A 13,281-nucleotide genomic window follows, 5' to 3' on the forward strand; every position below is an offset into this window, starting at 1 on the left:
GGTGGGAAAACATGCAGGTGGTCTTCCTCTGGCCAGTTCTGGATGAGAGCGTTGATTCCTTGAGACTGTGGTTCTCGTCCGCAGCTGAAGAATCTGGGGACTTGGGCATTGTGACGAGTTGCTAGGAGGTCCATGGCTGGGGGACCCCATTGATTCAATATCATCTGGAAGGCTGTGTCTGCCAGCGACCATTTCCCCGGGTCCAGGCTCTCTCTGCTGAGATAATCCGCTGAGATGTTGTCTTTTCCCGTGATGTGGGAGGCCAAAATCCCTTGCAGGTTTGTTTCTGCCTACTCCATGAGAGAGTCTATTTCCAGAGACACCTGCTGGCTCCTGGTTCCTCCCTGGCGGTTGATGTAGGCCATGGTTGTGGCGTTGTCCGACATGACTCTGACAGACTCGCCTCAGAGTCTGTAGCTGAATCGCAGGCAGGCTAGTTTGCCCACTCGAGCTTCCAGGCAGTTTATGTTCCACTCTGCCTCTTCTTTGTTCCATTGCCCTGGGCTGTTAGTTCCTGACAGTGGGCTCCCCACCCTCGCAGACTCGCGTCCGTGGTGAACAAGATCCACTTCGGTGCGGATAGTTTTACGCCTCTGCTTAGGTGTTCTTCTTGTAGCCACCATTGAAGCTGATGCCGAACCTCTGTTGGTAGCTGGAGGCGAATTGAGTAGTTCTGGGACACTGGATTCCATCGTGACAATAGGGAGTGTTGTAGTGGTCGCATATGGGCCCGTGCCCACAGAACAATTTCCAGAGTTGAGGTCATGAGGCCAAGGACTTGAAGGTAGTCCCTTACCTTGGGGCGAACCAAGTTCAACAGGTTTTGCAATTGACCCATCAGTTTCCTTCGCCTTGGAGGGGGAAGGTAAACCTTGTTCAGCTTGGTATCTAATCGGACTCCCAGGTATTCTAGTGACTGGGAGGGCTGTAGGCAGCTCTTGGCCGTGTTCATGACCCACCTGAGCTCTTGTAGTAATTCCTTTCTGGTGGTCGTGTGGCGACTCTCCTCCAGAGACTCTGCTCTGATAAGCCAATCGTCCAAGTAAGGATGTACCAGAACTCCTCCTTTCCTCAGTGCAGCCGCTACTACCACCATAATTTTGGTGAAGGTTCTGGGAGCGGTGGCTAGTCCGAAGGGTAGCGCTCAAAATTGGTAATGATTGCCCAGTATCGCAAAGCACAGGAAGCGCTGGTGGACCTGATGGACCGGGATGTGAAGGTAGGCTTCGGATAGATCCAGGGAGGTTAAGAATTCTCCCAGTTGCACTGCCATAACGGAGCGCAGGGTTTCCATGCGGAAGTGTAGTACCTTCAGGTAACGGTTGACGGCCTTGAGGTCCAGGATAGGTCGGATGTTCCTTCTTTCTTGGGAACGATAAAATAGATGGAATAGTGACCAGTATTTTGTTGAGACGTAGGCACCAGAGTTATTGCCTTCAGGCTGAGTAGTCTTGCTAGCGTGGTTTCCACTGACAGTCTCTTGGAGCGGGAGTGGCACGGTGATCTCATAAATTTGTCTGGGGGAATGTTTGGAATTCCAGGGCGTACCCCTCTCGAATGATAGTTAGGACCCACTTGTCCGAGGTTACTTCGGCCCATCTTTGGCAGAAGAGGGTAAGTCTGCCCCCTATGTCTTCTTCCTGTGGATGGGTCTGCATCTTCTCATTGTGGGGCACGGCCGGAGCCTGCTCCTGAGCTTGCTCCTCTCTTAATGTGCTTGTTCCGAAAGGACTGAAACCTTCCTGAAGTACGAGGTGCTTGGGACTGTGTTCCTGTAAGGTTTAAAACGCTGCAAACCTCTACCCTTGGTTCTTTGGGGGGAGGAGCGCTATGTTCTTTTGTTCCTGTCTTCAGGTAATCGGGATATTGGGGATTCGCCCCATTTGTTGGCTAACTTCTCCAGTTTGCTTCCGAACAGGAGAGATCCTTTAAAAGGCATTTTTGTGAGATTCGCCTTGGAAGTCGCGTCAGCCAACCAGTTTCGGAGCCATAATTGTCTTCTGGCCGCCATTGCGGAGGTGACACCCCTGGATGATGTGCGCACGAGATCAGTGGTAGCATTGGTGAGGAAGGAGACTGCAGGTTCCATTGCTTCTCCGGGCGTGGTGGCGTCTCTGGAGATGATCAAACAGGAATGTGCCACCAAGGCGCAGCAGGAGGCAATTTGTAGCGTCATTGCTGAGACATCAATTTGTAGCGTCATTGCTGAGACATTGCCCAAGACATCAGCCTTCTGTCTTGGGCGTCCTTCAGTGCCATTCCTCCCTCCATGGGATACTTTTTAGGTTCCAATGTAGGGTCCGTGCCTGGTAGACCCAGTGTCTTCATAGTTCGGGTCACGAGGGCTGGTAATTTGTCTTTGTGGAAGAATCGGAGCATGGTCCGGTATGGCTCCTTCCCTGGGGGGATTTCCCCTTCTTCAAGGGAGTCTGTTTCCTCCTCTGAGGTGTCTGGCTCCCCATCCGGGATGATCATGGATAGGAGAGGCATGTCTCGAGAGCCTCGGGAGGTGCTGGGAAGGGCTTGTGCTTCCAGCAGAGTTTGAGGCAAGTGGACAGCCGAGGCTGGTTGCGCCTGGACAAAGGTTTGCAGCCCTTTGAAAAATTCCACCCAGGGGAAGATTCCTGGGTCCATGTTGATGCCAGGAGGAATTGTAGTGGTAGCCCCGGAGGAACTTTCCTGTGGGGGCACAGAGTTGGACATAGTTAGGTCCGGGATGCCATCATCAGTGGTTCCAGATCCCGCTCCTGGCTGTGGGAGGTCTTGATTGGGCTCTCCCTGGTTCTGTTCGCACTGCTGGCACAGAAGGGATTCTAATTCAGGCTGCGCAGCTCTCAAGTGGCAGGCTGGGCAAAGGAAGGGTCCCTTGACCTTCTTGGATGGTGATGTCATCGTTTGTGCACGTGTAGGGCTTAAAAACTCGTCTGTGCGAGAGTTATGCACGTCGGGAGCGCAGAAGTTATGCGCAGTATGTACGCACAAGTTATGCGTGCAGGTGGCGGATTGTGTGTGCGTGGCACAGTTATGCGCGCAGTTGTGCGTGCCGCAGTGCGCACAACCCAGATGTGCGTGCAGTTAAGCGTGTATCACTATGGATGCGCTCAAGTTAGGCGCATCGGGCCTCTGGCCTACTCCGCGTGTACAGACGACGAGAGGGAAAGTTGGTGCTGACGACCCCGGCAACAAGATGGCGATCCCCCCTGGAGGGTCTCCATGTGTGTGGACCCTCGACCAGATTGGGGCCTAGCCAGAGGAGGGCTGCTCAACCCGATTTAAATCTCGGAGGAAGGTCGATACGGCTGAGCCTTGGAGACCGGAGACTTAGAAGAAAAGGTTTCTACCTTACCTGGTTTCGGTGCTTACCCACGCGGTTTCCAGTTGCGGGGAGGGAGAGGGAAATACCTTCACCGCTGTGCTCAAATCTGCACCCGCTGCCGTTCAGCCACCCTGGTGGCAATGTCCATGCCGGGAATAGGCCGCCGGACTAAGGCTCACCTCTAAGGGATATTGAATCGAACTCAGGAAAGTCTCAACTGGGGGAGGGACCGTTAGGTTTCACCGCAGGAGAAGTGGGGCTCTCTTCTTAAAAGTACATTTTCTTCTTTCTTGTAAACATTACACTATTCTCTTTTGGATAGTGTCCGCATCTGCTATGGGAGAAGGAGAAATACTGAAGAGCTAAGCATGCTGCACGGGTATATGTAGGCTGACGTCAGCTTTGAAATCTGACTCCATCTCCCATCTGCTATCAGTTAGTGTTTGGGTAATTGCCAGGTTCTTGTGGCCTGGTTTGGCCTCTGTTTGAAACAGGATGCTGGGCTTGATGGACCCTTGGTCTGACCCAGCATGGCAATTTCTTATGTTCTTATACCCATTGGTCCTGAGTCCATCTGGCTACATGCTAGGACATATTTTGTATTTTAAATAATGTGAAAAGGTAAAACTTCACATTGTACTGGCTGCATATCTTGCCAAATCATGCATCTGTATATGCACAATACATATTCAAAGAACTATCTTACAATATTATTTGGCATCTGGTTTTCAAGGGATTCAGTTTAGACTAGTAAATTTTTAATTAACTCAGAGTATATCTTTTATAAATCTTGTTTCAGACTTACATTCAAGATCTATCTGTACAGATGCAATATCCAGCAAAACATACCAATCATTTAGTACCTAGGAAGCCATTAGTACATGTGAGACTAAACCTAATTTACCTTGAAAAGATTGCATATCAATCCAACAATGCTCCCAGTATCATACCTCATCTATTAGTACAAACACCAGAGCTTCTTTGTCATCAATTAACTCCTGGATCTTCTGAAACATCTTGGTTACCAGTTTTCCACTCTAGGGAGAAAATATACATTTTTTTGAACGTGTTAATGCTTCTTCTGAAATAAGGTGCATAATGTATACATAACGCATAGCGTATATTGTATAAATTTAGAAAGTTTTTTGTCATGTAAACCAAAAATGGCAAAATTATCTATTGGTGAATCAGTCATTTAATCTAATATCAAGCAATAAGGATACTGGCAAAACCCTCCAAACAAACCCAAACAAAAAACTCAATACAAGTTTTCTAAAAATGTCTCATTTTGCATTTTTAAATATTTCTAGTATGTGTAACCTTGTCATCAACAGATCAGGTAAAGTAGAGGCAGAAGCAGTGTGTTTCCCAATGGTCTGTCAATGAGTATCATTTCTCATTTAAAAGAACCAACTATAGCAGTGTGATTCTCAACTCACTAGCTTCAACTATATGTAAATACTGTATATTTCATACAAATTCATTGTAGATACCTAAAAAAAAACCAGACTGGTCATGTGTTCTCCCAGGATCAAGTTGAGAACCACTGACCTAAAGCACTACGACAGTATTGCTATATTAATAAAATTCTTAGCCTCTCTTCTGAAACTGTTAACTTTAGTACCATTTGTAATGGTGATGCATCATTTCAAATAACTTTTTTTTTATTCTATCTTATTGTAAACAGAAATAAGCTTAAATAACTATACAAACTATTTAAGTTGTATAAAACAGCCTTTCAAGCTTGGAAATCAAGAATTAGTATTCCTAGTAGTTTTGTTTTTTTTTTAGGGGGGCGGGAAGGGCAGGGAACAATTTTCACAACTATGCAGGCAGATACAAAAGTTTATGATTACTTTTATATGCAAATATTACACCAAATCTCAAAAGGAAAATATAGGTGTACTTTCCTTTTTGAAAATTACCCATTGAAAGTATCCACAAAAATGTGCACTAGCTTTTTTTGGTCAAAACTAAGTGCATTGTTGCCTCCTCCTACCTAACCCTGCCCTGTGAAACACGGTGCCTTGTTTGTGAGTTGATTTATGTTTGTACCTCTGTAAACTGCTTTGAATCTGGTCTAAGCGGTCTAAGTTTAACTATCAAAATAAATAAATGAACTTTTTTCCATTGACAGGTTGGGTACTTTTCAAATAGCCCTTTTTTCCTGGGTAAATAGCCATTTATATGGATAAATGATTTTTTTTAATATTGCTCTCAATCTGTATTTATCGATTGCTAGACCAGATTAAATTCTCTTTACAGGTAAGAAGATTTAGTTTTTGAATCACAGTGGGCGTAGTTAAGTCCTGCACAATGACCAAAGATTGTTTGAGTTATTAGGCAAAAAAAAGAAAGTTTATTATCTGTAGCAGGTGTTCTCCAATGACAGCAGGATGAAAGTCCTAATAGGTGAGTGATTGAAAGCTCTAGAAGCTGATGCTTCCTCTGAGTTCTATCGAGCCTTCGGCAGGTTCAACTACGTCACATGGGGTCTCTGGTTTTTTTGGGGGGTTTTTAATTGAATTTTTCACATTTCAAGATACAATCCACAAATGTTAGATTGAATATAAAGAAAAAAAATTAAAGTTATATAACTAACATACTGTGTTATCTTTTTTTTTTTATTATTAATATTTTTTATTGAATGAGCAAAAATATAACATTGCATATAACAGAGTATATAATAAACGGATCTTTCTTACATTACAATGCATGTTTGCACTACAGATATAGAGCGAAAGTTAAATTGTTATCCCCAACCCTCCGTTTCCCTCCCCCCCATAAGTGTGAGCTAAACATACTAAATTCGTAACACATAGCCGAAAGTTAAATTGTTATCCCCAACCCTCTGTTTCCCCCCCCCCCCCCATAAGTGTGAGCTAAACATACTAAATTCGTAACACATAGCTTTATCTTAATCATGACAATCATAAGAACAAATGAGATAATTGGAGGAAAAAAATAAAGCTAAAGGAGCAGATTACCACATCGCAAATCAAATACAATTTTGTGTCAAGACCCACCCACTATTACTACAATACCAGCTCAATGAAGATTTTTAGGACTGGTTATCAAGATATAATCTTAACTGTTCTGGTTGGTTAAAGACATATCTCGCGTCCTGATTAACAATAACACAACGACACGGATATCTTAATATAAATTTAGCCCCCCTTTGTAAAACTTCTCCTCTCATCAGTAGAAATTTCTCTCTCCTGAGTTGTGTTTCACGGGCTATGTCTGGGAATATCCTTATATTTTGGCCATAAAAGTTTACATTCTGATATCGAAAATATGTTCTCAGTACAGTATCTCTTTCTGATATAAAAGGAAATTATACAATAAGAATGGCTCTTGATGTTCAACTACAGATCAAATTAAACTGAAACATGTCCGCAGCCTTGGGGTCATGATTGATAATCATTTTACAATAAAAAATTTCATCTCGACCACAACTAAGAATGGCTTCTTCAAGCTACATACAATGAAAAGAATTAAACCGTTATTACATCCTCAAGATTTCCAACTGTATTACAAGCTACAATTCTACCGAAAATTGACTATTGTAATGCACTACTACTGGGTCTTCCAAAAAGCACAATTCAACCTCTACAGATGTTGCAGAATGCGGCTGCGCGTCTAATTACGAATACAAGACGACATGAACATATTACTCCAGCACTCATATTCCTACATTGGCTACCAGTATCCTACAGAATTACATTCAAAGTTCTTTCACTCATCCACAAATCAATTTACAACCAAGAGATGCAATGGTTTTCCGATCAGTTCACATTTCACACATCCAACAGACCTATAAGAAGTATTCACCAAGCAAAATTAGCTGTCTATCCTCAAAAACACATCAAACTCGTTTCTACCAGAGACTGCTCCTTCTCCATTGCTGGTATCAATATCTGGAACAACATGCCGCTGGACCTGCGTACTGAATCCTGTCACAAAACTTTCAAACAAAACCTTAAAACATGGCTGTTTGAACAAGCATTCACACTATGAATCTTTATCATACAACTAGTCCCTACCTCCTCTGTCCTTCTACCCTGTATTTCGACTATAATATGGCCTTAGTATTTACCTTTACAGTCAATCTGCTCCTGCGCAATACCTAAATATTATTAACTAATAGTTTTTTGTTAATGAAGTTAGCATTTATTATGTAAAGACCTCTCTGTTTAATCGTTTACTATGTTTGATCTGTTATATGTAAAGCTGGTTGCTAAGTTATTGTTTCACTGTAAACCGAGGTGATGTATTGCTATACGTACCTCGGTATAAAAGAACCCATAAATAAATAAATAAAATAAATATTAGTTTCAAAAGATTTTTCCAAAAATTCAGATAAGTTTAAATTATTATTTTGATTATCTTGACCTTGATTTTGTTGATCTTCTGACCCCAAATATTGAGGTATGTAATATATCCTAGATATGGCTGGTATAGTATCATTAGTATACTTTAAAATATTAATCAAGTAACTTTTAAATAGGTCTAACGGAGAGGCCAAGGAGGTTTTAGGAAAGTTTAATAACCTTAAATTACTCTTTCTAATTTGATTTTCCAATACTTCTAACTTATCCAAATGAATTTTATCTGATTTGATTTACCTGTACCAACTCTAGTTCTTTTATTTTATTCTCAACTGAATTTACTGAACCATCTAATTTTTCTACTTTAGATTGTAAAGATACACTCTTATTTAAAACACCATGAACCATCATAACTAAATTATTAAGAGATTTCTGCATTGAGAGTAACATTGTCCCAATTTCTTCAAGAGTGAAAGTCTTCGGTGTTATTAAAGGCATGTCAGTTAAAGATTTCACTTGATAAACTCCACTTCCTCCCTCCATTGGAGCTTTACTGGACACGTCAAAATGAGAAGAGAGTACACCATTTTGTTCCCTGGAGCCTTGACAAGGGCTCTCCGAGGAAGTAACTCCTCTCTGGTCAGAAAATGGTGAAAAGTCTATTCTCTATTCTCAATTTGGGATCTTCTGAGAAGGGTATCCCCTCTCTCTTTCCGGTAGGTAGCTCTGGTGTTGCTGGTGCTCCAGGGGTTAAAGATGTTTCAATGGTCTGAGGGAACATCCCCTGTTCCCGGACATTTCCCTCTGTGACCTCACTTCCTGGAGTTATTGTGGGGGTTTTTGCAAAACAGTCAACGATAGATGGCTGTTTATCTATAGCATTTGGTGTTGAAGACAAATCACGCAACCTTGCCTTCCTCTTTGTGTGCGGCATTACAAAGAGGAAGGACTACAGCCACACTTTAAAGAAACAAATTTTATAAAGAAAAAAAGGTATTACTGTTGACTTCTTGCTTACTTGGCACAGTTATTCCTTTATTCTTCCTCCAAAAATCTCGTGCAGCTGATGGAAAATAATCAATATCCTCTCAAACCCAATAAAATCCCAGCTAAGCCAAGCAAAGCCGTGCGCCCCTTAGGCATGCGAGGCTTTGGCGGCACGCCGGCGGCTGCGGTGCGCCACCAAGACACCGATTTTATAGGCGTCTTCCTCGACTCCTCCCACAGACGTCCGGGCAGTGAGGAAATCAAAATGGAAGGTAAAGTTCTGGTTCTGCACTCGGACAAACTCCAAAGAAGTAATGTCAGCTGCCGGGGTCTCTGTTCTTAAGCAAAATAAAGATGCCAAATTCTAGGGGAGGCAGGTGAGTTCTGCTAGGCCTTACATCCTGTTGTCCTTGGAGAACACCTGCTACAGGTGAGTAACCTTTGTTTTCTTCTAAGGACAAACTGATAGGGAATACCTAGCTAGATTGGCTTCACACAAAAAGGGGGGAAAAAATAAGCAGAGTTGTTTATCTGTAACAGGTGTTCTCACAGGCCAGCAGGATGTTAGTCCTCACATATGGGTGACATCATCAGGATGGAGCCCAATCACGGAACACTTTTGTCAAAGTTTCTGGAACTTTGAGTGGCACCTACTGGGCATGCCCAGCAATACACTGACCATGCATCCAGCAGGTGTCCCCCTTCAGTCTCGTTGTATAGCAAAAAGTACGTGCGAAAAATAAAATAAGAAAACGTAAACGAACCCAACTCCGCGGGGTGGCGGGTAGGTTTCGTGAGGACTAACATCCTGCTGTCCTGTGAGAACACCTGTTACAAGTAAGCAACTCTGCTTTCTCACAGGACAAGCAGGATGGTAGGCCTCACATATGGGTGAGTACTGAGCTGAGGATGCCCGAGCAAAGCACCAAATGCACCTAAAGATGTGCAACAGGCACAACAGCAGAGGTGGATTTTGGTTAGGAGGGCATCCTGAAATCCTGAATGGGTTGGTGGAAGGATGTTGGGAAGTTAAACAGTAAACAAATTGTGAAGAACAGACTGGCCAAAGATAGAATCCTGTGTGCCAGCCTTATCTAAGCAATAATGGGCTGCGAAAGTATGGAGAGAACTCCAGGTAGCAGCCTTACAAATATCAGCAAGCGGCACTGAATGGAGGTGTGCTACTGATGTCGCCATGGCCATGACCGAGTGTGCTTTTACACGGTCTTGTAGCGGAATGCCTGCTTGCTGGTGGCAAAAAGAAATGCATTCAGCCAACCAGGAGGAGAGGTCTGCTTTCCCACAGGATTTCCAAATTTGTTGGTGTCAAAAGAAAGCAAATGTTGCTTACCTGTAACAGGTGTTCTCACAGGACAGCAGGATGTTAGTCCTCACATATGGGTAACATCACAGGATGGAGCCCTGTACGGAAAACTTTTCTGTCAAAGTTTCTACAAAGCTTTGACTGACACTGGCACACTGAGTGCACTGAGCATGCTCAGCCTGCAATTATCCCTGTGAGCCACAGGTGTCTCCCTCAGTCTCGTCTTATAGCTAAAAGCGCAAGCGAAACTAAAATAAAAGTAAAAACATATACAGACCTAACTCCGTGGGGTGGCGGGTGGGTTTCGTGAGGACTAACATCCTGCTGTCTTGTGAGAACACCTGTTACAGGTAAGCAACATTTGCTTTCTCACAGGACAAACAGGATGGTAGTCCTCACACATGGGTGAGTACCGAGCTGAGGATGCCCGAGAGTGCACCAAATGCACCCAAGACACGCCAAAGGCGCAATGACGGGGGTGGAATTTGGAACTGAGGGCATCCTGAAACCCGTAACAGGTTGGTGGAAGGATGTTGGGTAGTTAAACCGAAAAGAATAAAAGAGTAGACGGACTGGCCAAACATGGAGCATGCCGGCTAGTCGTATCTAAGCAATAATGGGCTGCAAAGGTATGGAGAGCGCTCCAGGTTGCAGCCTGATAAATATGTACAAGCAGCAGCGGCCGAGGGAAAGCTATTGAGGCTGGGACGGACGCAACAGAGTGTGGTTACGCACAGTGTTGTAGTTAAATGCCTGCTTGTTGATAGGAAAAGAGATACAGACCGTCAATTAGGAGGAATAGGTCTGTTTGCCTACTGGAACTCACAGCTTGACTCTTGCCACAGAAGGAAAGAGTTAAGTGGAATTCCTATGGAATGTAGTGCGATCTAGATAGAATGCAAGTGCACTATTTCTGTCCAAGAAGTGGAAAAGCCCTCTCACTTTGGTGAGAGAGAGGTGTTGGGAAAAATGGGCAGAGTATATTCTGAGTAAGGTGAGATGCAACATCTACCTTAAGAAGGATATGAAGTTGAACACGTAAAACCACTCAGTCACGGAGGAACACAGGGTCAGATGAGTATGTAACAAGGTACGTAACTCATTGACCCTGTTGGCAGAAATGACAATTATGAGGGAAAGAATTTCCTATGCCAAACTGTGAAATGAGAGGAATGGAAAGACTCGAACGGAGAACGTATGAGACTTATAAGGATAAGATATTGGTTCCATTCCGTGACTTGATCAGTGGATAATCCATGGTAAGCTGACTCAGAATGGGTTTACCGTTAATTGGGTATCCCCACTCCCAAATGATACACCAACTGGAACAGAGGTGTACCTATGTGGAGGATGTCTGGGGAGCAGAATCTGAGGGAGAAAGAGAAAAGAGTGGTGTAGAAAAAAGAAAAAGGGTAATACCCTTTTGTATGAGTCATGTGGTAAATCATGCCATTTTGAATGGTAGGATTTATGTGTGGAAAGTTTTGTGACGCTACCAGTATTTGAGAACATCAGTGAGTCTACGATTTGTGACTGACTGGTGAGAAGGCGAATTGGTTACTGGTGTGAGAAATTGAGAAGTATGGGAAGCATACTGGTCTCGGCCAGGACGTGGGTCTGAGGAACAGTGAACCCCATCCCGGTCCAGCATTAGAAGAGCGCTGGCTATGAGAGGTAGCGGAAGAGACACATTTAAGAGGACCTTGATGGAAGAAAGTAGTCTATGGGAACGCATTGGAAACATGTGTAGGGAGTAGAATCTGTGCACCGTATGGTTCGATTGACCTCAGCACCAGAAGATTTTTCTCGCCACACATGTAGTCCGAGACCATTCGAGAGGATGGAACCTATATGGAGAAGGTCTGTTAGTGTGTTCAGTAAGTCTCTTAGATAAGTGGCCCGAGGATGCGTAGAGTGAGCAAGGGCCAAGGGTAGAGCTGCGCAGCTTCCTTGCAGAGCAGCTAAGATGTTGTGCGTGCTTGTGTGTTGGAAAGCACATTGTCCCTATGCTGTCTGTGTGCACAAAGATTTGTTGCAGAAGCAGTATTAGAAGGCATAAGGGTAGAACTCATGGCTATAAGCTCCAGGAAGTTCATGTGAAACTGTGCCTGGAGTGGAATAGACGCATATTGGGATGAGAAGATTTTAGGTCAAACTTTACAACCTTGAGAAAATGCGAGCATGAGCAGAATCAGACTAGGTTTTGGTTCTAGATCTGCAATATGGATGAGGGACGAAAGCGGTTTAACAGCTTAGACCCACTGATAATGGAATTTCACTGAATGTAACCCATAGCAGTTTTGGATCTATGAGGAAAAGTGCATAGTGAAAAAACCCCATGGCCCGACAATGAAGAATTGAGGGGCTGAGGTTATGGAATATGCGCACAGGGACATGTAAGAATTTATTAGAAACAATGCGAGAGGTGAGCACTGACCCATGAAATACTCGCCTTCCAAAACGCATCCAGAAATTTCTGTTCCTTTCCTGGGGGAATGGAAGAATGGGGTTTGGAGCATCGTGCCCTCTTCTGGGCTGACTCCACAACTACTGAATGATGATCTAGTTGAGGTCTCTGGAAGCCAGGGGCTGGCTGAACTAGATAGGTGGCATCTGCCTTAAGGATGACAGGTGCCACAGAGCAAGGGTGCTCCCAATTTCTCTTTAAAAGGTCCAAGAGGATGTCATGAATAAGGATAGACATGATTTCCTTAGGAGCATCAAGAAATTGGAGAAGTTGTAACATCTGATGCCTACAGTCCTCTTCGGTCTGAAGCTGGAATAGAACTGTTTCAGAAATTTCTTTAACAAAGTTGATAAAGGTCAAGCCCGCTGGAGGAGTACGCTTCCTTTCATCAGGAGGAGAGGGCTGTGAAGGCAGATCATCTGTATCCTGGGACGAATCATCGGTCCAGGGATTATATGGTCATCACTAGCTCCCGTATGTTTATCAGAAGGGAGTAACAGTGTTATTCAGGAAGGTCCGGGCCTAGGCATCGATGGCCTTGAAGGTGGAATCAAAGACATCGATGGGGGCACCAACGGCATCGGTGACATCGATGGATGTGGCTGTGGTAGCACTCCGGAGGGCGGAATGGAGATCGGTGATTCTTCTTCTTCTTCCGATGACAAGGGTATCAGTGAGGAAGGAATCAGGGCCATCGGTTCCCTTGGATGCACCGGTGGAAGGGCACCGATTAACTTATCCATTCTTGCCAATAGCGGTGCAAGTGCCATGGGTATCGGATCGGTGGCCGGAGCAGGAACCGGCAACGATGGAGGTTTGAACCCCTGGAGTGCTTTACCATTGGCCTCTTGGATCA

General features: G+C 44.2%; 1 protein-coding gene across 1 annotated transcript in view; it reads right to left on the reverse strand.

Annotated features, from left to right (window-relative positions):
* The window catches only part of TRIP13 (thyroid hormone receptor interactor 13), a 193,184-nt gene that overhangs the window by 99,417 nt on the left and 80,486 nt on the right, over nt 1–13,281 (reverse strand). The window contains 1 exon segment of the mRNA XM_029589932.1: nt 4,267–4,353. Coding sequence (XP_029445792.1) covers nt 4,267–4,353 — 87 coding nt within the window.

Source organism: Rhinatrema bivittatum, chromosome 2 (genome assembly GCF_901001135.1).
Source record: "Rhinatrema bivittatum chromosome 2, aRhiBiv1.1, whole genome shotgun sequence".
Classification (NCBI taxonomy): domain Eukaryota; kingdom Metazoa; phylum Chordata; class Amphibia; order Gymnophiona; family Rhinatrematidae; genus Rhinatrema; species Rhinatrema bivittatum.